This window comes from Lagopus leucura, unplaced genomic scaffold, assembly GCF_019238085.1.
Source record: "Lagopus leucura isolate 7727_CA_CO unplaced genomic scaffold, USGS_WTPT01 Super-Scaffold_797, whole genome shotgun sequence".
NCBI classification, from domain to species: domain Eukaryota; kingdom Metazoa; phylum Chordata; class Aves; order Galliformes; family Phasianidae; genus Lagopus; species Lagopus leucura.
In genome coordinates, this window is record NW_024962259.1 from 2,376,480 (window position 1) to 2,398,550 (window position 22,071).

General features: G+C 44.6%; 2 protein-coding genes and 2 non-coding genes across 8 annotated transcripts in view; 2 read left to right on the plus strand and 2 right to left on the minus strand.

The window, feature by feature from the left end:
- TEX2 (testis expressed 2) overlaps positions 1–2,301 on the plus strand; it is a 41,096-nt gene extending 38,795 nt beyond the window's left edge. For all 4 annotated transcript variants that reach the window (XM_042865136.1, XM_042865135.1, XM_042865133.1 and 1 more), the window contains exon 12: positions 302–2,301. In XM_042865136.1, the coding sequence (XP_042721070.1) occupies positions 302–424 (123 nt within the window). In that variant the 3' untranslated portion in view covers positions 425–2,301. The remainder of the gene's footprint in view (positions 1–301) is intronic.
- Positions 2,302–3,079: 778 nt separating this feature from the next.
- LOC122176650 lies at positions 3,080–3,214 on the minus strand. The gene has a single exon (XR_006177795.1). It is a non-coding gene; the product is annotated as a small nucleolar RNA SNORA76 (small nucleolar RNA).
- A 166-nt stretch (positions 3,215–3,380) lies between these two features.
- Positions 3,381–3,443, minus strand: LOC122176649. The gene has a single exon (XR_006177794.1). It is a non-coding gene; the product is annotated as a small nucleolar RNA SNORD104 (small nucleolar RNA).
- Positions 3,444–3,718: 275 nt separating this feature from the next.
- ERN1 (endoplasmic reticulum to nucleus signaling 1) overlaps positions 3,719–22,071 on the plus strand; it is a 29,894-nt gene continuing 11,541 nt past the window's right edge. The window contains exons 1-5 of one of the 2 annotated variants that reach the window (XM_042865035.1): positions 4,511–4,593; positions 12,341–12,452; positions 19,405–19,438; positions 20,292–20,364; positions 21,864–21,936. In XM_042865035.1, the coding sequence (XP_042720969.1) occupies positions 4,519–4,593; positions 12,341–12,452; positions 19,405–19,438; positions 20,292–20,364; positions 21,864–21,936 (367 nt within the window). In that variant the 5' untranslated portion in view covers positions 4,511–4,518. Of the gene's footprint in view, positions 3,783–4,510; positions 4,594–12,340; positions 12,453–19,404; positions 19,439–20,291; positions 20,365–21,863; positions 21,937–22,071 lie in introns of those variants that run through there. The other variant, XM_042865036.1, reaches the window with a different exon arrangement.

Genomic DNA, 22,071 nt, shown 5'->3' on the forward strand with positions numbered 1-22,071 from the left:
AAATTAATCTGACTTCTGGGGTAGTCCTAAGATTCTGTATAGGCCTGGATGGAAATCTGGTCAGCACTTGTCAGAATTATGTTAATCTGAACGTGACGTTTCTGTGAAATAGATGGCATGTCAGATTTTGTAACGTTGAAACAGAAGCATGGTGTGAGTTCTTAGCGGATGGAGGGTCAAGCTGTTTAAAATTAACACCTGAGGCAGTAAGGGCTCTCTTTACTACTTTCTTGAAGATGAAATAATACATTTCAAAGTAGCATATGAAATGTAACTTGATTTAACTGCATCTCTTTCACAGAAAATCTTTGTCATGCCAAACATGGATGATGTTTATATTCCTTTAATGCACTCAGCCATGGATCCCCGCTCCTCTACATACACTCCTAAAGATCTGGTCACGGAGGCCCCTGATCAGCCATGATGTGAAGACTTGCAGTTTACAGTATTATAAAGGTTATTCTCATGGTTTTATAAACTGTGCTGTAGTTATCATCAATTTGTGCCACTTTCCCCTCCCCAGGGTCTGCCTATAACCATACCTTTGTGCTCACTTGCCTGGTTATTGTTCTGTGTACTTCAGCGACATGGTTTCATTCCATTAAGCAGCTGATTTGTTTTTGTACTGGCTACCATCAGGATTTTAACTTGGAGGCTGAGATGACCTGTTCTTCGGGGGAGGGAGGGAGAACCTAACTATAACAGATCAAGGAGCTTGTTGACACAGCTGATGTTTTCATGCTATGTTGGTGTGCGTTAACACATTGAAAGGTTGTTTGGCAGCAAAGAAACTGCGTGCCAAATGAAAAAAAAATCCTAAATAAGGAACGAATTTATAAAAACTGGAAGAATATTTTTCTTTCTCAGGCAGTTGGAGGTGTAGAATGAACTGTTTTATGTTCTTTCACTTCTGCAGTCAATAGCTTGTGTCAAGCAATCAAAATATGAAATGCTTTCAGGATTAAAGAATGTAAATTGGGTGTATAGGTAATATTGTGATTCAGTGTGGTATATACATGTTACTTTTTTCATATAGGACTTGTGCTTTTTTTGGGGAAGCAACTAGCCATAAAACACAGTTATCAGTGAAAGTGGGACTGTTGTATTTTTGTAAATGAGGAGAAAAAAGTTGGTAAAGCCATGAGACCAAACTATAGCAAGCAGCCTTACAGTGAGGTACAATCACCTTGATTCATGATTAATTCTGAATGTTTATAAAGACGTGAGCACACACAGGAAATGTTTAATACTGCACATTACCAGAAGTACTTAGTTACCCTACTGTGTATAGAGCCTCTTGCTATGATGAAACAGTTCTTTCTTATAGGAGAATTTGTTGCTGTGACTCTTCCATTGCACTGTGTTTACATGCAAAGCACAGGACCAAATTTTCACATTACAGCTGTGCAAATCAGTCTCTTGATGTTTGTGAAACAGCTGTAATGGAAAGATTTGACCCCTATGCATTGTTCTTTTGGACTCTGAAATAGGAATTCAAGCTGATCGTGATCTAAAAGACTGTTTCTGCTACTTAACGGCCAAAACTAAGTGGGGGTGTGGGAAACTGCCTTTTATTTCTATCTGGTGTGATGACTCGAGTAAATGTACGCAGTAAATTCGGTATTTGAACACTACATATCCACTACTTAACACACACAATATTTTTCTGATACTTATTGTTGCCAACAGTTCATGGATGTCAGAAAACATTTTAGTTTACACAGGGTGAGTTCCAGCTCTCCTTTTATAACATGATTTGCTTTTTTTTTTTTTTTTTTAAGTAATTTTTTAAGAACTTTTTTGTACTTTGTGTTGTCACATTTGATGTAAATCAAAATTTCCATGTGTAACTTGATGATTTACCATCTTTAAATGAAGCTATTATATTGAAGGTTTTTTAAACAGCACCTTGCCTGAAACATAAAAGAAAACTAGCATTTAATATATTCAAAATTAATTCTATATTTGAACACCTATTTTGGTTACCTTTAATTAAAATATTAGTAGGTTATATTTGTTACCTGAACTCCTCCTTGACCATTCCAGGCTGTGTATATTCTGGGTTCTGCTCTGATTATGTAGGCACTATCTGCCTCTCATGAAGTCTGCATGTCTTGTACGCAGGTCTTTTATATGATTTAATTTTTATGTGCAATAACTAAAGTCAAAGGACTAGATGCACTAATGTGTAAACAGATTTAGATTATTATACGAGACTGTCATATTGCACTTCATAAACTGTGGGTAACTACAGTCTGCTTGCTTTGTTTTATTAAATAAATTTATCTCATCAATTATTCAGTTAATTTCCCACAGTGCTTGCCCCCTCCTTCTGCAGGCTTTCAAAAGTCATTAGAATGCAATTCACTACACTGACTTTTGTTTTTACACCCAAGTTGAGTATCTGAACAGGATAACTACAGCTTATGATTGGAGGGCTGACCCACTTGGAGCCTGCCTTTAGAAGCAGAAACTTGTTTTATCCTCTTGAAGTTCAGCACATCTCAACAGTCTCCTTCCCCCCCCCCCCCTCTTTCTTCACTCCCTGCTGTCAGCATTTACACCAAGACCACACCTTCACAATTTTGTTCTGCACTGAAAAGCCTGAACTGGCTCAGAATCGCAGGAGAGCAGGGGCAGGCGATACCCGCTGCAGTAATCTTGGTGTGTGACCTTAAGCTTCACCTTGTAGCCTTCTGTACCTCAGCAGCTCCTCAGCCTCCCGTGCTGCCCTCAGTGTGGCTGCACACATCGTTCTCCATCCTGCAGCCATGGCTCCAGCCTTGCTGCCTGCAGGACACCAAGCCCCCAGCTGTAACGCAGGGTAAGATGCAGGCCCTGAGAACAGCCGCAGCTTGGATCAAGGGATTCAAGTCTCCCTTTTGCTGTACGCGTAAAAAGAGACTCCAACAATCGGCTGCAGAGCACACAGAGCTGCGTCTTTCCAACTCGAGCGCTCGCCTTGGCTGCGGTGCTCTATTCCTGCTGCTGCAGGGGCTGGGCTCCCTGCTCTCATCACCGATCCGGACGCCATATCCTCCGTTCTCACCCCACCCCTCGCCCCCCCTTCGCGCATGCGCGCTGTGCATTGCTGTTAAAAGCGTCGCGCGGGGTGCGCCGCGCAGCGCCAGTTATGGAACAAGGGCTTCGCTCTGGCACTGCTGCTTGGCCGGCGGCGCCGCGCGAGGGCACTCCGCCGGGTCAAAGGCAGTGCGGGGAGAGGAGCGCGCACGAATTAGCAGGCAGACACATCTGAGGGGTCGCACAGCTTTATTGACCGCGCCGCTCGTCGTTCGGCCCCTGTAAGACACAGAGCGGAAAGGAGAGGTTACACGAGTGGTGCGGGGCAGCCGCGCCGCGGGATGCGCAACAGCCTGGGCGCTCAGATATCGGTTTACTTCATCCGTATCAGAAGTCTAACACGCGTCTAGAGACATCAGCGCCGCCCAGCCCCGGCCGCCCCGTCCCGTCCCCGTCCCCCTCCCCCTCCCCCTCCCCGACCGGCACTGGCAGCCAGCAGCGCTCACCTCCATGCCCTGCGCAGACGGAAAGGCCGCGCTGCCGCCTCGCGCCTCTTTATAGTGCTCCCATTTCGCCACGCCCGCCCCTTGCTCGTCTCGGCCAATAGGATTCAGAGCTCAGGGCACGTGCCGGGCCGGAGGAGGTGAGTGTCCAATAGGATTCAAACCCGGGGTCACGTGCGGAGCCGTTGGCGCTGAGTCGGCGGCGGGCGGAGCGGCGCTGCGCCACATGGCGGCCGAAGAGGGAGGCGCGGTGAGAAGGTAAGGCTCTGAGCGAGCCTGTGTTCGGTGCCCTGACCGCCGCCTGGGGACGTTCCGGAGAAGCAGAGCGCTTCTATCGAATGCAATCGTTTGGAGTTCTGGTGCTCGAACGCTTCGCTGTAGCTAAGCAGCAGCGCTTACCAGTGTAGGCCCCGCTCGGAGCCCCGGCGGTGGTTCCTCCGTCCCCGGAACCCCCGGCCGTACCCCCGTACCCCGCCCCGCCCCGGTCCTGGGTCTCCCCATGTAAATAACTGTGTTTCGTGGTGGTGCGAGCGCTGCGTGCGCGACGGGAGAAAAGCAGAGCCCTCATCCTTTAGCGCAGCGCTGTGCACGCCGCGCTTTGCGCTCACAGTGCCTTGCGGTTCTCCCATCCGCTGCGCGCGTGCAGGTCTGCTCATAGCAGCTCGGGCAGCGCTAATGGCCGAGGGAAGCGCGTCGTTGTATTGACTTCGGGCGCTACGCTACGCAGCAGCGACTGCCGGAGCCGTGCTGATAGCCGGGGCTCGATCTGCTCCACGGGGAAGGAGCACCGGGCTGAGACGCCGGCGGCCGCACGGCCCCGTCGAGCGCTCCTCCGGCGGCACGAGCCCTGCGCCAAAGCCGGCACCACCTGGGCGCGCCCCCGGCTGACGTCGTCGGCCCGAAGCCGGCGGCCCCGCCCCGCCGCGCGGGGAGCGCCGGACACGCCGCGGCCGGCAGGCAGCGCCGCGCTGGGGGAGCGGCCGCGGTGGCAGCCATGGAGCCGCTGCGCCGCCCGCCGCTCGGCCTGGCCGCGGTGCTGCTGCTGCTGGTACTCTCGCCGAGCCCCGGGGTAAGCGCGGCGCGGGCTGGGGCTGATGCCGGGCTTGGGAGGGCGGGCGGCTCGGCTCGCTGCGGGGCCGGCTGGGGAAAGGCCTTTTTCGGGCGGACCGGGCCCCGTCCCGGGCGGCAGGCGGAGTGACCCGCTGGGCTGCGACAAAAGTTGGCCGGAGCTGCCGCGGGTCCGAGCTTGGCCGCCTTCGGGAGGGACTGAGCTCGGCGCCGTGTGCCCGCCTCGCCCGCGGTGGCCGTCAGCGCTCCGTGCGGCTGTGCGCTGTGTGCGCGGACCTGAACGCCTAGCGCGTAAAATCCCTCGAAATATCCAAATGTGGTTAATTTTCTTTAAAGTTGCCGCTGACAGTAGGGTGAGTAAACTTTTGCATGCTGAAGCTTTGTAGGTGGGTAGTGGAACTTGGGAGGGTTCACTTCGTTGCTCCAATTGATACGGCTGTAACCGCACGGGTGGAGGGCCTTGTTTGCTTTGTGAGCAGAGCCCACCTGTGCTCGGGTTCAAATGCAAACGCCGGGGGAATGTGGCCCAATCCCAGCTTGGACACTTTGATCGTTCTCCTTCCAGAACAAAGGTAGCAGCGCGTGCTGAATTTGCAGGTGGTTGGTTGGTATTCAGCGGAGGCTGTAGTTCAGAATTCAGAGGTGAAAGACAAGCGTGCAAGTTGCTGCAACGCAGAACGTTTTAAGAAGTAACCAGTTTAGTTATAAGCTATTGCATGAAGCAGAAAGAGAAGGACCCGTAGCGAAGCCAACCCAAAGTGAATGGAACACTGAGCAGATTGCTGCGATGATTGTAAGCAGCGTACCTTAAAATGGGGGCTGTCTGTTGCATATAAAATCAGATGGTGTCCCACAGTACTGGTCTGAAAGATGTTTTGCTTTGTAAGTTCTTAGGATGGGGTCACAGCATGGAAGGCCAGCTGGCATTTACTGCTTCCATTGTATCTGAGCGCAGCCAGGTTTTACACTATGTTCCTTCCACTGTGTTCCTTGCTTATTGTTACTTGAACATACAGGTGTAATGCATGGGGTTACAGTTCTGGTTAAGCAAAGCTGCAGGCTTTGTTTTTCATCTAGGATATAGTAGCTCCACTCCCATTCTTTAGAAGTAAACACCCGTGGGTAATGGAGCTGTGTAATAGAGTTGTTACTTGAGCAAGAAACTGGGAAAAAAAAAAGTGTCAACAAAAATGACATGAAAATTGTTAGTGAAGAATGCTAATGGTTCTAGGTTACAATATTTTGCAGTGGGAACTCTCGTGCAATCCACAGTTTTAAAAATCGTACTCAATAAGAGTACTAAAAAGTATTTTAAAACTAACAATAATTTAAAAATCAACAGATTAAAACTAGGTTCTGTGTAGTTTTTATTTGCAGACACAAAAGCCTGGGTTTGGGCCCAGGCAGAGCTCTGCACTCCTGCTCTCTGGGTTTCCCTCCTCTCCCTGTCCCTCAGTCTGGTATCTGATCTGGGGTTCTCCTCTTCTCGCACGAGTCCTCGCCTTCATCCCTGGCTGAGATCGATTTCTGTCTGAATACATTTTCATTTCTTTGATTCTAGTCTCAGTTACTCATCATTAACACATTTCACTGGATCTGCTCATGTCACATGAGAGATAAATGCCCATGAAATAGGCTGACATACAATTCTTGGTATTGAGGGAGCGTGAAAAGCACGAGGCTGCCTAAAGATCTGTGCAGCTCGTGCTTTCTATTAATTTCTTTCAAGGCTACAGATGATGGTTTGCTGCTGCGTATTTTCTTTGATCAATGTACTTTATATCCTGGCTTTAATAGTGCTTTCTTTTACCTTACATGTTCCTTTAAGGGCTTTCTTTCCCATCTTTTCCTTGCAGTATGAAATCCCATCCCTTGCTATTGAAACGACAGACTGAACAGCTCTTGGAATTGCCCTGGCAATACGTGGGAACACGTTATAAAAGTGTGAAATCTCAGATGCAGCAATGAGAAGTGCAGTAGAGCCATTAGGAAATAAGCAGTCAGTATAAATGTTATATACTGCTGATTTACTGCTCTCTGTAATTTGGAAAAAAAAAACCAACAAACTTATTTCTGAGCCATGGAGTAATCATGATAGAAATGTTCACTCTTTCCTCATGGGTTGTGTTGCAGCCAGACATCCCAGACTTTTCCCATTTTCCAGCATGGAGTTGCTGCTGATCAGAAGTAGTAAACTCTCTGGAATGAATCTGTCACTTAGAGCACAGTGCTGCTCTGCCTTGCTGCCTCTGGGCTGGTGTCAGTGCTGTTACATGGGGAGGACAGGCAGCACGTGGGGCTGTGCTCAACATGGGAATAACCCCAGCCTTACCCAGGTGTCGTTTCTTCTAATGTGTTCCTTATCTCAGCCGGCGTTTGGCCAGTTAGCTGAAAGGTGTGAAAATCTATGCAGGACTACAGAAGGTTTCACTGAGGACATCTTCAAGAGTTAATTAATTCACATTAATATGTTCTGAATTGTGGGTCTCCTTGGTTGCTCACTAAAACCACTCGCATGCTGGGGTCGGTTGGTAGGTGGTTGAGGAATACAAACTCGCCTTGCACACCTAAAGCTCCAATGGCCAGCTCTGTCTTGAAGTAACAGATTAATATATTTATAGCCCTGTTCTACTCATTCTGATTGGTAGCATCTTGTGAAACTGAACTAAGCTTTGCTTTTACAGACTGATCCTTGTGTGAGCTTGGAGCTTACAGCGCAGGGCATCACTCAAGGTTCCGTCAAGTCAGAGGGCAGTTGTGAAGGACATCCCATAGTTCTGCATTTCCTCTTGTAGTTTCTTTGTTGGCAGCTTTCTTTCATACATTAACTATTTTACTGGAGAGCTTCCCCCGACAGTTCACTGACGGGGATGGTTTCTCCCTGGTGTGGTTTGTTATGCCTGCTGAGCTGCAGCCCGTAGGCTGGCAGTGCTGTCACAGGGTGGCTGTCCAGGGCTGATGGATCTTGGGCTGTCCCTGATGAATATGGCCATTGCGTGTGCCGTGCTGAGCTTGATAAGGGATTTACTGTGCCTCCGTGCTGGTTTGTCTGCTGTGCTTCCAGCAGCACAGCTGGTCTGGACCTCGTCTTGGAGAGGAGAGCATCTGGTGCTGTTCGTGCTGAAGCTGTTCCTTAGTAATTTTTTTAGTAAAATGCAAATGCACTGACTGATATATATTAGACTAATTATATATTGAGGAGTGTAGGCATTTTTTTCTTGAGAGAGTGCATACATCTCAGCTCTTTTGTTTGGTAGGCCAGGCATTAATGAGGAAGTTAGTAGAATTGAAATGGTGGGTAGCAAGTAATTGCATCCTTCATCTTCCATCAGACCAGACAAATTACACGTGGTGTGTATGTACTCCTTTAAGACTCAGAGAAGAACAACACTACCTGGTAACAGCACCCTGCTTTGTTTACTGGCAAGCACCGAAGTGTTCCTGTGAAATCAGTGTCAGTTCCCAGAGTTAGAAATCGAGCATCACATCCACTGTCGATGCAGTGTTTTTCTGTTCTGTGTTTGTGTGTGAGAAGCAGCCTCCTGTGCTGTCAGCCCCGGAGCAGACGTATTTCTGGGTTACACAGCGATCCCCTCCAGGAGCCCAGCAGCCTGCTTTTCTATCTGCTCTTACCCACAGGCTTCAGGGGAGGTTGTGCAAACTCAGTAACCTGCATTTCAGAAGGGCTGTTTTTAAGAAGATAAATTAATGGAAGAAATGACTCCTGTGGGGATCTGTTTTCTTCTGGCACAATAAAACAAATTAGGGCACTGCTGTGGTAAGCCTTGAAAACATGTGAAGTGCTGCAGTGAGTTCAGATACCATCTCTGACACTGAACTGTACCACAGGCCTACAAACACAGCCAAACTTGTTCTGCAGCTTTTGCTGTCCTTCGTTTCGCTCTTGGGTCATTCCGACTTGTTTGGAGTCATTTTGTTTCTTTGATTTCTAAACCACCATTTTATCTGAAGATGTGGTAGGCTTGGAGAGAGGGGAAGATCCTTGCTGTAGTCAGTTAGCTGGTATCTGTAGATAAATGCCCTCGTCAGTCCCGTGCTTCAGGCTCTTACAGATTCTTAGCAAACAGCGCTTTGGAACATTTGTCAAAGTTTAACTCAGTGAGCGCATAACTGTTATTAGAAATGTGTTCTGAATTAATTTATTTTAAAAAATCATTGAAAAGCAGTCTGCAGATAGTCTGAAAATCCTGCAAGTCCTTCTGATGTCACTGCTGTGGTGGAAGATTCTTATGAATACGGAATGTCAGAGCTCTGGAACTCACTGAATGCCAGAGAGGCTCCTCGGTACGGTTTCACACACAGTAACAGAAGAACTAAAAGAGGTTTTGTTTCTGCTTTGTGTTCTGTGCCCATGAAGTTGAGCTCTTTTTACTCAGCAAACTCACACCCTGCCACGTTCTTGCATTGAGCTGCATCTCCTCGGTGTAAAACAGCAATGTAAAGTCATTGCTCTCAAGGATTTGCACTGCAGCCCAAGTCAGACCCCATCTGCTGGGAGCACCAAGTCACAATGTCTGCACACTGGTATTTGTAAAGACTCTATCCCAGGACTGAGATTATTATGGGTTTTTTGGTTTTGGTTTGAAATGGTTCACACAAAAATGGCAGTTGGTTTGGCTTTTTACATACACATTTTTGTTGTTTTTCGTAATGGTGCTAAGTCCAGACTTCAGTTAATCCATTAATCAATCAATTGCAAAGTTTATCCTAAAAATAAAATCCATTCCATATTTGCAACCTTGGTACTGCAGTCTGATAAAAGAAAAGCCTGCTTTTATTCCCAAGTGAAATACAGGTAATTGCCTGTTCATTTTTGAGTTTTGTTTTATGCCACTTGTGTGAATAAAGCCTTGTTTCCATTCTATTGTGCTGGTTCCCTAAGTCTTTCTCAGGTGCTACTGGAGATATTTGACAGAAGAGATCAGCAATATTGCACTGAAAAGACCAAAAAAAGCCGTGATTTCAGATCTCAGTCCTACCTGGAAGGCTGCTGTGTGGCTCTGTTACGTGGGCAGCACTCAGGTGTTCATCTTGCTTTCTGCTGAAACTGAAAGGGAGAGCTGGCTGTGCTTGGCTGCAGCGTTCAGCGTGTTGATGTGCTGGAGGGGATTCCTGTGCCTGCAGAATGCACTCTGCACGTCCAGTGCATTGCCCTCAATCCCCAGAACCAGCAGCCTTTCCAAACATCGGTCATCTGGACAATAGTATTGATTACTGGTGTTTTGATGGGAGTTTCAGAGCTCACATTTAGTTCCATCGTCTTTATAACCTTGGTTCCAGCACAAGCAGCAATTCATATGCTCCCATGTTGAGTATTAGGACTGTGGAGCTGCAGCCAGTAGCGTGCCATACCTGCGTATGCACTAGATTTGGGATCTAACTGCACTCATTAGGGTCTTTGTTCTACAGATGGGTTTATTTGTGAAGAGGATGCAGACTTGTATTCTGTTCTCAATAGGAGAAAGGAAGTGAAAATGCTGAGAATATATTGATTCTGTAAGATAAAGAGACTTGTGCAGAGAGTACATGTTTTGCAAGTACCTCTGCAGTGAAAACAGGCATTTGTTTGGAAGGAGGGAGGTGCAGTGTGCTTTGTCAGAGGCCTGAGTAAAAAGCTGCATGCATTTTTTCTCCCAAATTTTGCATTTTGTTGTGATTTCTTCCTTGCACTCATGCAGATATGTAGTGAGCATTTTAACCAGCTGCCTTCTGTCTGGCATTGAACAACATCTGGCTGCTGTGGATGATGGTTAATTAGCTGTAATTAACCTGATGGGCCAATTTGTGCAAGTTGTTAAAGCAGAGCTGGAATATTCATTCAGTGGCTTTGGTTCATGTTCTTGTTCAGTTCCCATTTTGTAAGCAGTCAGCTTTGCTCAACTGTGGCTGTTGTTCCATTTCTTGCTTTCTGCCAACGGAAGAAATTAAACGTGTTACATCGTATCTAAACTGTGTGTGAGTTTAAAAGTGAGCCAGCTTTTCAACATTCTTAGGGATAGGATGAAGGAATTCCTTGTCTGTCATCAGTCACTGCTAACTGGGATTGTTTGGGATTGTTTCTAGTAAAATATGTTGCGATCTTCAGCTGCAAATTAATACGCAAGTCCAGAATGTTACTGCACAAAGGCTGATTTCCAACTAATTTTGAATACAGTCCATTCCTTCTGATTTTCATCATGATGCTGTTATCAGCACGTGTTGGAAATTCTGCTCTTCATTAATTGCTTGAATCCAGGATGATTAGGAATGAATGTGAATGTTTCTAGGAAGGCATTCAGCATTTATGCCTTCTTTCTTTCTGCCCTGTGTGCCCAGTTTCCACTCCAGCCTTTTCATTGTGGCTGGGAAGAATTGTGTGTAATGTTTGTAGGTGATTCTTCTAGTTCTGTGCTTTCCCTCAGTCTGATGCTTTAGCTGCAGTTTTCCAAAGAGGCTGTTACTGCAATACCCAGGAATCTTAATTTGCATTTTCTTTGCAATAATTCTAGCATGACTAGTAGTTTTTTTCAAAAATTTAAGTCATTTAAGACATTGCTGGTTATGTAAAATGCATACACTGTCATTTCATGAGCTACAGTGGGTTAAGAGTTATATTTAACAGTGAAACTTTCTAGTGGTGGCAGGTGGCACACAGACGAGCAGTGCACAAATTACTGCTTATTTGAGCAGTAACCTGGGACTCAGTAAATGGGAATGTGTCGGCCTTAGGGTGTGTAAGATCATCTTTAGGCAGGAAAAGCAAGCATGTGATTAATGTGGGTTTTTTTCCTGCTCTGTGTACTGAAACACCTTGGAGTTATCCTCACTGATCTCGCAACAGCTTCATAGTTCTGAGTCCTCAGTGTTGGGGTGATGTCCTTGTAATAAAATGGCATGCAATGTCCAGGCTCAAAAGCTGCCTGTGCTGTAGAAATAACAGCAGGCACCTAACAGCACTGTGCCTCAGTGTGAAGAATGGAGAGGCATTTCCCCAGTGGCAGAGCGATCAGAATGCCAGGTTAAGGCTTGAGTCCTGTAGCATGAATTACTTTCTAGGGCCTACAGATGTGATCATAGACGTGGATTTGCTTAATGCTGTTTGGGGCAGAAATGCATTAATTGGAGACCTGAGATGCAGTAACACGCTGAAGAGACCTTACTCCTCCTACCTTTATGCTTCAGTCCTAAGTGCTTAGTCCTTGCTCAGAGCTGGTCATGCAGCTCCAGCTCGTCCCTCGGCTGTTGCCAACCCTGCAGAGCAGTCTTGTTGTTTCCTATCCCACCTTTTACCCAGCCACGTTTTTCTTATCTTCTGGGGACTAAATCTTGGCAAAAATACGTTCTGTTAGCTTTGTAGTAGCATGGTTGTGACTTGAACACTTGCATTCCCTGTGCTGCTTTGGAGTTCCTTACCCTGGGTCTCTTCTCACATGGGCTTTGCTTTCTGTTTGTTTCCTAAGTTGTCCCTATCTGTGTTTTCTCCACAGCCTAGTGCAAGAAGGCTTTGATATCATATTGAATATGGAGTTGGGGATAGGTTACTCACTGCACGTTTGTCTGGGGGAGCAGAGTGCAGTTAGCAGTCCTGTGGTGGTCACAGAAAAAAATCCCTGAATTCAGAAGGACAGATTGTCCAGTCTGTGTGATGAAAATAAAGATGATGTTCTACAGAATTTACTGTCTGACAAGGCAGTAGTAAAAAACTGTAGTAAGCAGTGACATTCAGTGTATGGGTTTTTCTTTTCTAGAATACCAGCTCAGTAACTGTGCCTGAAACACTCTTGTTTGTTTCAACTCTTGATGGAAGTTTGCATGCTGTCAGCAAGCGGACGGGAGCGATCAAGTGGACTTTAAAAGAAGGTGAGGAGATGTCCTGGTGCTCTCTCTTTTCAGTGCTAGAATTGACAACTCAAACTGTTGTAGAGCCTGGTAAATACTGAAATACTGTTTGTTTATTTGCTTGTTTTTTCTTTCCTTTTTTTTTTTTTTTTTGCTTTTGCTCTTTCTCCAGACTCTGAATGAAGCTGGTGTTTCTGAAGTCGTGCTGAGCTTCGTATTTTGACTTGCAGGTCTTTTTCCACATTTGTGGTTTTCTTGTGCATGGTTTTGTTGTTTTTTTCCCCAGAACACTTCAGCTGTAGTGCTGTCACTGGCTAAGTAGGAATCACGTTATGCTATGTGAGAGTGAGTGCCGTGTAAGAATGCATAGAGAGAGCAGATGTCATCTCGTGGGACTGTCGGCAGAGGAAGCTTGATTTTTATCCCTGAAATCTCCAGCATGCAGTGGATGGGGTACACACATCGCATCCTTTTGTCTAGAAACAGCACAGGGTTTTACATGAAAGAGCTGCACTCGGGTACAGAAATTTAACATTGCTCAGAGACTGGAGGCGATTTTGTAATTTCAGTTATTTTGTAGAGAGCTCCTTTTGTCTGTGACAAATTCAGTGTTTAATACGAACTTGTTTTAGTGGGAATCTGATTACATTTAGTAGAAATGATAGCAGAACTTTCTCTTCGTGTCTGGAAATGAATGAGAAAGCAGGTCAGGTGGAAAGGAATCGCAGTGATTGCATAGTTCTGACCTGATGAAACCTCGTGTCAATTTAGTAGGTGAACTGAAATGGTGTGAAATGAATTGTGCATACTGGATGTATGCAATACAAACCAGTTATTCTTAGTTCTGAGACCACTGATATCTAGATACAATGTGGCTAGACAAAAAGTTAACTTCACTAAGGAGCAAAAATTGGTTTTGTAGCTATTCTTGGGGTAAAAAGGGGTAAGCACGTTCTTTCTTAAAGGATCTTTGTTGCTGGATGTGATTATATTTTCTCCCTGCTGTCTCCCCTTTTAAATTTAGACCTATCCTCCTCCTTTATTGTTGCTGTATAGGCTATTGTGGTTTTAACAGAAGCATTAGCTGGCTCTTACTTCTGCATTGGATGTACAGTGCATTGTCCTAAATCAGAAGGGTGTTGTAAGCAGCTTTTTTTTTTTTTTTTTGGCAGACAGCTTAGGAAGTGGCAGGAGATTTCTTGAGGAAGAAATAAAGGCACTTTTGTAGTGAGAAGGGCTTCAATCAAAGTGTGTTGCTCAAGGAAATTTTTTCTTTGAAGTGTTGCAAGGCTATTGTTCGTACAGTGGAATGACAAGACTGGATAATCTAGTTTTATAGGACTACCTGTTCTCTCTGTCACTGTGTTAAGTTCTGTACGCTGCCCACATCAGGTGTGTTAGGGTGCTTCATCACGTTATGTCCCTGGAGAAATGTAACAGTGCAGAATTCCATGTTAATGCCTGCACGCAGCCTCTGTGCGTCTCTTTGCCAGCAGCAGGAGCGCACTGTTGCATGGAATTAACAGAAGGGAAGCAGCACACACTGCAGGCCGAGTTCTTGCAGGTGCTGCTGTCCCTGGGCTGTCGGTGAGCCATGTGCTGTGCATCTCACGTGTGCAGAGGAGTTGTGGAGGTCACTGCAGGAAGAGGTTTTTATCAGCGCGCTTAGCAGCGGTATTTAACAAAGGGCAATTGTATGCATTTTGTTTTGATTGGGAGAAAAACCAAGGTGGTGCTCTTTATCAGACAGTGCTTAAACAAACACGGCAATCTTGCCATGTATGGTTAGTTTTAATGTAAGGCTGGAACTTATCATAGGTATGCAGAGCAAATGAACCGCTGGTTATCAGCACGATAATGTGTTTGGGTTTCCTGCCTTTGTGTAGTGCTGCCAAGAAGGGCAGTCAGAATGCTTGTTCTCCCCATAATGCAGGCAAAAATGGATTCAGTCAGTAGTTCAGAAGTACAGCTGTATTCCTTGCAGGGATATATAGGCAGGTTGTGGACTTGTTTGCTGAGGGTACAGGTATGAATGCCTTCATTTCCTGTTGGCTTCTGTGGGCCTTGCAGTCTGTCAGCTGTCAGGGCGTTGGTGGCTGCGTAACCAACTCATCCCTTGAGCTGTGGAATGGAGCTGGAGAATCTCCTCCTCCTTCATGTCAGATTTCATTTACAATTCTGGCATCAGTGGGAGTTTCAAGAATGTAATCTTAAGTCTGTACTTTTCTTTTGTGTCTTCTTAAAAATCATCCTGTGCTACTCTTTGTACTTCTGTACTTCGTTAACTCCAGAGTTAAGTTAATGAGCAGAATATTGAAATATGGTATTCAAAGTATGTAATATTTCAAACTGTACTTTCAGACCAAATATTTCTCTGTTCTTCTGTCAATCACAAACGTGTCTTTCTGAACTCTTCAGTTACCTGCTTCTTAAAAGGTTTTTCTCTAGGAACTGGTTCAAGGAAGAGCATAAAGTACATACAGATTTGGGTCTGGATTTAGAGTCTGCAGAAGCCTTATTATGAACTGCAGTTATCTTTAGCAATCAAAAAAATCTGTAGGCAACAAAAGTTGATTTAAAAGGTTTTGATCGGTGATACCTCACAACTTATTGACAACAGTGGACTGGTCACAGTAAGTCAGAGGTATAAAACCTTTATTCATCAATAGATGATATCCAATATGTAAATTTGAAAGGACTGCTCTGAGATCTGTAGGTCCTCTCTATTAGAAGAGCTTATTCCCAGCTGGGAAGAAATACTTTGTGCGTGACTGCTGACTAATAGTGACTGTCAGAACGATTGTAGAACGGTTCTCTTTCTATCACATTTCAGGATGGTGGGTTACTGTCTCTAACCTCATTTTCTGTAATTGCAACAGCAAGCAGAGATGACACGATTTTAAATTGGCCCGTTAGCCCAAATGCTATGGAAGGGCCTCAGGTCAGGAAATCGTTTCCTCCAGCTCATTCCACTGGGGCAGGAGTTTACTCGCTTGCTATTTCAGAATCTTCCACTTCTCCTTTTTCAGTTATTGGTTTTGCATGTTCTATCTAAGGCACATCACAGCGATGAAGATGTGCTGCTCTGTCTTGTGCATTAAAAAAGGCCCGTTCTTGACCTGGGTGAGGAGCAGATTTTGACTTGATCACGTTTGTGAAATATGGAACAAAGTCAAAGGGCCGTTGTTTCATGTTGTGGTTTCAAAAATTGTCTCTCTGGCTTTTTTCCATATATGTATGCAAAATATGGTTAGAATTGCAAGCAAGTAATATAGGCACAAATAATTTCTGGTCATAATGCAACCATGATTTTATAGGGGCATCTACTTGCCCAGGTCAGAATGTTCAGTTCAGTGGAGTATAGCTGAGCCCAGTAATTACCAAAACGTCTCTGACATAAATTACACCATCAAGTTTCCAGTAACTGCTTTGCTTTTGAACACAGTCTTAGAGCTCTAGAATAAATCTTTACAATTTAGAACCAGTCCTTTTGCTTTTTTTGAGTCTGTTTTTTTCAGTCTAACAATTTAAAATCGAAGCCTTTCAATTCTTAGCGAATAGTGACTTTGTAGTTTCATAATGACACAGAAAAAGGTACCAGCCATCTTAACAGTGCTGTTATTCTTCGCGTGCCCTTGAACTTCCTGTGCTTGGGGGGTGCTAATCTGCTAAATGAATTTGCTGAGTACTGCGTGGCAGTAATTTCACAAATGCATGTGTGCATTACCAGGTCTGAATGCCAAACCTAGGGTGTGTTGGTAGGATGTCAGTGCCGGAGTGGTTCACGTGCTCTGCCTTAGTGGAGTCTGCAGGGAAAAACAATTGGAAAACCATGGAAGTATCTGTAGAAATGTCAGTCTTTCATTGAGCACTGGAACACGTGCAGGATGGTGTCTTGCTTGCTACCTCATGGTTCCATACTTCATTTTGGTTTTGATGACTTTTTGTTGGGAAACAGAAAGCTTTGGGGTAAGTTGTGCCAAATGATTTATGTAGGTTATTGCAAGAAATTTGGTTTTCCTCTGTACAGGGAGTGGAACTGTAGGGAGGGGCAGATGGGTTTAATCAGTTTTATCACATTTTCTCTGTGAAGTTTTTGTTCTCATGTTGAATACTTGCCACCTTGTTGAGTGGCTGTTATCGTTTGTTGGTATTGGAACAGATTGGGGCAATTAGAATGAGTTACATAATTACAGGGTGCAGTTGTTGAGGGAGATTTGGAAAGCAGGGTATGTGATTCCAGTCTCAGCATGTTAACTCTTGATTGCTGAGCTGCTGAAGAGAAAAGAAGGCCTCTGAGTTCTGCAAGAGTGTCTTCCATTTGACTCAGTGTGGAGCAGAAGATGAGCTCAGTTCAAAGATGATTCACTGTGGCTTTTCACCAGTTGGTATTCAGGTGGATGAAAGCTATTGCAGGACCTGACAAAAAGTAAATTCACAAGTTTCTTTTATCTCTGAGTGAAATCTTATTTCAAAACAAACTTTGAAATAAAAGTGGAATAAGTCCCAGACCATGTGAAGGTGAACACGAGGACAGACATGAACTCCTCAGTGTCTCTGTAGGCCCCCACCCCGACTTCAAGATAATGTAAATGTGAAGAAAGTGAGAAAATGTGCATCACCCCTATAGCTGGGGCTGTAGGGAGGTGTCTTTCCAGTGAGCCTTTCCAGGTGGAAAGTGCCACTAGTGAAAATTTCAGTAACTTCAGAGAAAAAACTTCCTCCATCTGTGCTCATTCATTGCAAATTGTCCCTTCAGTGGAAATGAATCAGGACTGCGTGCCTGGATACAAAATGCTTTCCAGCAGTTCATATACAGCACTTAAATGTTGCAGGGAACCACAAGAGTCATCAGTGTTCTGAGTCCTGTGCCAGTAAATACTGCAGAATTGTTCTGCTGCTTCGTAGCAGTGGCTTAATCTGTTCCGTCTACACTTTATCGCTGCTGCTACATCCGGTTTCAGTTACTGAGAAAACAAAAAGGAAGATTTCAATTTTATTCCACTTCTGATGAAGCACCATTCTCGATACTGAAAACATGATACTAGAGAAGAAAAATGTAAGGACTGAAGTGAGCGTGATGCTTCTGTATGGGCACTCATTGAGCAGCTTGGAAGCCTTCATTTCATGTATTCTGATACACAGGAGTGTTCTGGGAAAGCTCGCTGCAGAAGCTGAAAAGACACCTGTGGATTTCTCTTATGATCACGTAGAACGCATTTGTTGGTGAAATTGTTGTGACTGACAATAAGCTATCTTCTTTTGCTTCGCCTAGGCTGACTGGAGGGCAGTGTATAAAGCAGTCTGCGTTTCTGTACTTGCAGAGTGCACACGTAGCCAGTTATCACTTCAGAAACAAGTTGTGCAGCTTTGTTATCGTGAGTGATCGCTGGCGATAGACCAAGTTGTGGAGGCACAGTTGGTGACGACTGTTGTTGTCATCCTCACCACAGGCAGTGGGTTACTTTTTCCAAGTGAGACATTCTCTGTGTAATCAGTTCATCGAGAGACTTGCAAAGTTTATTTGGCTTTTTACCTTTTGCAGCATCTGCAGCACTGGCATTAAATGTTACCCTAACTGAGGCAGGTGCCGTTTTCTGCTGATGTGTGGTGCTGTTTCTTTCAGGAAGCAGAGGATTTAACTTCCTATGAAGCACTTACGGTTACGAAACCCCTACCCTGTGGTCGTTAAGGTGTCTTTCTCACTTCAGCTCATTTCAGCTGGACTCATGGGTACTTGCTTCGGGTACTTGGACTGGGCTCATCTCCAGAGCTGAGCCCCTTTATGTAATGGTCATCTAATGCTTTTTCTTTCTTGCATTTCTTTAGTAGAGGAGAGATGATGCAAGTCACCATTTGCATTGCATTAGATATCCTAAAGCTTGTGGAATGCTTGAAGCAAACACAGAGAAATAATTGGCATATGATCAGCTGTAAGTTTGGATCCTCCAGCATACCCTGAAAACAGTTTCTTCCTGCAAGGGCTAGTAATGAATTGCGTGATGTAGATCAGTGGAGTAGTGTGATCTGTAGGGTAGATACAGGATGATAAACCCCTCAGCTTCTCTGAATGTTGGTAGTTGTTTGTAAGGACTTTTGATGTTTGCTTCTGTTTTCAATAAATTAAGTGGATTTCTTGATGTGATTTGGAGCTGTACACTTGCATATCATTCCCATCTTACATCAATAAACAGTGATAGCAGTAATAATTCATTATTGAAAGAAAAACTGTTCAAGATAGGTTGTGTGAATAGATATCAGGGCCTGGGATTGGTGATTGTACCAACTGGATTGTTTCAGCTTTTTGCTGCCCTATGCATGAGGCTTGGGTACAGCTGATGTGAGCAGGCTGTTTCTTCTGCCTCTTTTGGGGCCCACTGTAGGATTGGGGAAATGGTCCAAAGTCCACATGCACTGCTGAGGTGTGTGTTCTCCAGCACCAGAGGGCATTGGTTGGGATGTGGGGAGGGACTGCGCAGTATGCACAGCCTGTCTGCTAACTGTAGCTTGTGTTTAAGTAAAATAGGTTGCTGAAGGCTGTGTAATGACAGCAGTTTCTGCAAATTATGGTGAGCTGCCTCCTGGGCAACCAGTGCCCAGAAATCACACGTTGCTGACAGCAAGAGCTCTCATGAGTATTTATGCAAGCAGTTCTAACAGACTGTGCTCCAGCCAGGAGTGAAATAAGAAAGCTCAAAGTACGGCAGAGAACTGCTGTCTCATCTGCGTTTCCTTCCATCGGTAGCTGGGAAGTGGTGTGGATAAAAGTAAGCAAAGAACTTCAGGAGCTGTAAGCACTTCTCAGATGCTGGGCACTTTCCCATTTTACAAATGTGGTTACAACCAGGTTACAACCTCACTGAGGCTGCTGGGATGCTCCTTGCAAACTCAGTGCGTCAGCCATTCGACAAGCAGCAGAGTTGAAGGAACCAAATATCCAGTATTACGACTTTTCTTTCTTCTGTTTATGCAGATCCTGTCCTGCAGGTGCCAATACATGTGGAAGAGTAAGTCTGTTTCTTTTCTGTCATTTATTGCTTGTGGCATGTTGAGATTGGGTTTATTTTGAAACAAAATCCTGTGCGTTCTTGGAAGGTGTCATACCTTGTGCATGTGAACTTTAAGTTGTTGAAAGAGCTGATGCTGAAAGAATGTAATTAGCAGCATGCAGTTCTCATAACACTAAGGTGAAACCTCCTGTCTGTACATTGTTCTCTCTCAAGTCTTTGATCAGGTTTAGCAATTACGTGTCATCACTGCCAGAGTCTTACTGAGCAGCTTTGAAAGTGATAGAGACAGACAGCGAGCGATCTCTGGGTTTTGCACTTAATCTCTCCAAATAAAAGACTAAAAATAGTGAAGCACTGGAAACCCAAACCACAGCTGCTACCAGAATCTTCAGATGAAACCCTCGCACTGCTGCTTCACTCATTCCTCCAGCACAGCCGTCACGTTGCGATAGAAAATTTGATTTTATGTCTTTAATTTTATGTCTCTGTAGCGTGTGGTAAAATCCTTTTTATGTGTGTGTGGTTTTGTTTTTGAGTTTGCTCTTTTGGGTTGGTTTTTTTTTTGGTTTTTTTTTTGGGGGGGGGGGGGGGGGTGGGTGGGGGGGGAGTTTGCTATTTGGGTGAAGACTTTCATTTCCCTCTTAAAGTTACTGAGTTCTGACAGCTGTTCCGTATCCTTTATGCTCCCTGGTTTTGTTTGATTAGGTAATACGAAGTCAAAACATACAGTGTTAGAAGGAGTTAGATGAACTTCTCTGGAAAGCTGGTACTGACCACAGTTGCTTTCCTGTTCTCTGAGAAGAGCAGTACTTCTTTTTTTAATCATTTTTAATTGCTGCTTGAATCCTAGGCCAGCATTTCTTCCAGACCCAAACGATGGCAGTTTGTATACGCTTGGTGGCAAGAATAATGAAGGCCTGACTGTAAGTGTGTCCTTTGGAGATTCTCTCACAGTTCTCAGAGCAGTGCCAGTCAGACTCACACAAACCATCAGTCTCTGAAGGAACTTTCTGCTTCCTCAGCAGCGCTGGTTTTTATTGTTCAGTGGAGTTGTACCAGTCTTTTGGAAAACCTGGATCACAGCAAAGCCAAACGTCTGTCATATGTGCGAGTTTTTAGGCTGATCATACTCTCACGTTGTTTTGCTGTTGCTTTTGCTGAGCAGTAACATGCTTTCTGAGAATGGAACGTTCCCACCTTCCTTGTGACCGTCAGGAAATCCCTGTCACTTGAAAATACCAACAGCAGACATGTTTGTTTTGTCCACTCGTCCTGTTTAATTGAAACTTGCTAATGATGGTGACAGTTTACATGTCTGTGGTGTTATCCAAATAACAGGCCATCTCTTTACAGCCAGATGGGAAAGGTGTGCCCAAAGTGATACAAACTGGGTACAACTCTTTCACCTTAATACTTAATTTTCTAGAACCATCCAGCAGATAGGATTAATGTATGTTCTTTGCTGACACCTATAGAAGATGTGTTTTAGTAAGCAGACAAAAATGCTGACCCTTTCAGACACTCACCAATCTGTGTGACTCACAGATGTTGGCAAACCTTGGGCTTTTATTTTTAAATCTTGTGATGAAACTCATAAAATGTTTGGCTTTCCAGAGTTTTCCTTTCTCTGGAAGCTGATACAATTTCCTCTAAGAATTTAAATATTGTTAAATACTTTAGTATTTACTCACCACTCTCACTCCCCATAGTACAGCCAAATCATAACTTGCAGAATGAGCCCTGATTCTTTTCCTGGGCGAATCCAGGAAGCATCTTAACAAAGTTTCCTTTGTTCTGTTAATCTCCCTTCTTGAACTGAAGTAATCAAACTTCTATTTGGAATCACTGTTGTTACAAGTTTCACAAGCAAAAAAGGACTGATCTTTGTTATTAGTGTAGCTTGTCCATTACTCTTGTAGCCTCATCCTTATAAAAGTCTGTTAACAATAAGAATCTTCACCCATCTTCTGCCTGCAGTGCAGCCTTGGCAGTATCTCAGGAACTCTCTGGTCAGAGATTACTGCCTCACCCTGACGACAGTTTCACCTGTATGAAGTTATCTAGCCTTTACAGTTGTTACTGTAAGAGAAACATCTCACACCCCTTACATGTGAGGCAATTAGGCATAGTGTGCTGATGGTAGGCCTTAAAAAGAGTCTTTGCCTCCAAATCCCTCTGCTGCAGGTGGTCTCTTCATGCATTTCTCCTGCTGTAAGTCGCTGAGCCAGGCCTCTGGCTGTCGTGAGTTCTCAGAGGAGGGCCTTGACCTGAACTTTTGGGATATCACTGCAATAATACAAGCAAATAATTAAAAACTGTCATTTGAGATTTCCAAAGTTTTCCGGCTGCTCTTTTCTATGAACAAGAGCAAAGACTTACCACAGCGATGTAAAGAAGCTTTTATTGTTTTTCTCTTCCCCAGAAACTTCCATTTACCATCCCAGAGTTAGTGCAGGCATCTCCCTGCCGCAGTTCAGATGGGATCCTTTACATGGGTGAGCTCAAGTTAAAGCTTTTTTAAAATTGTCACATGTTCAGCAACCACAAAGTCCCCGGCAGACTACATGGGAATCTTTGACTCTGGGTATTAATTGTAGTTTTTCACAAACGTTTCTGATGACAGAAAATTG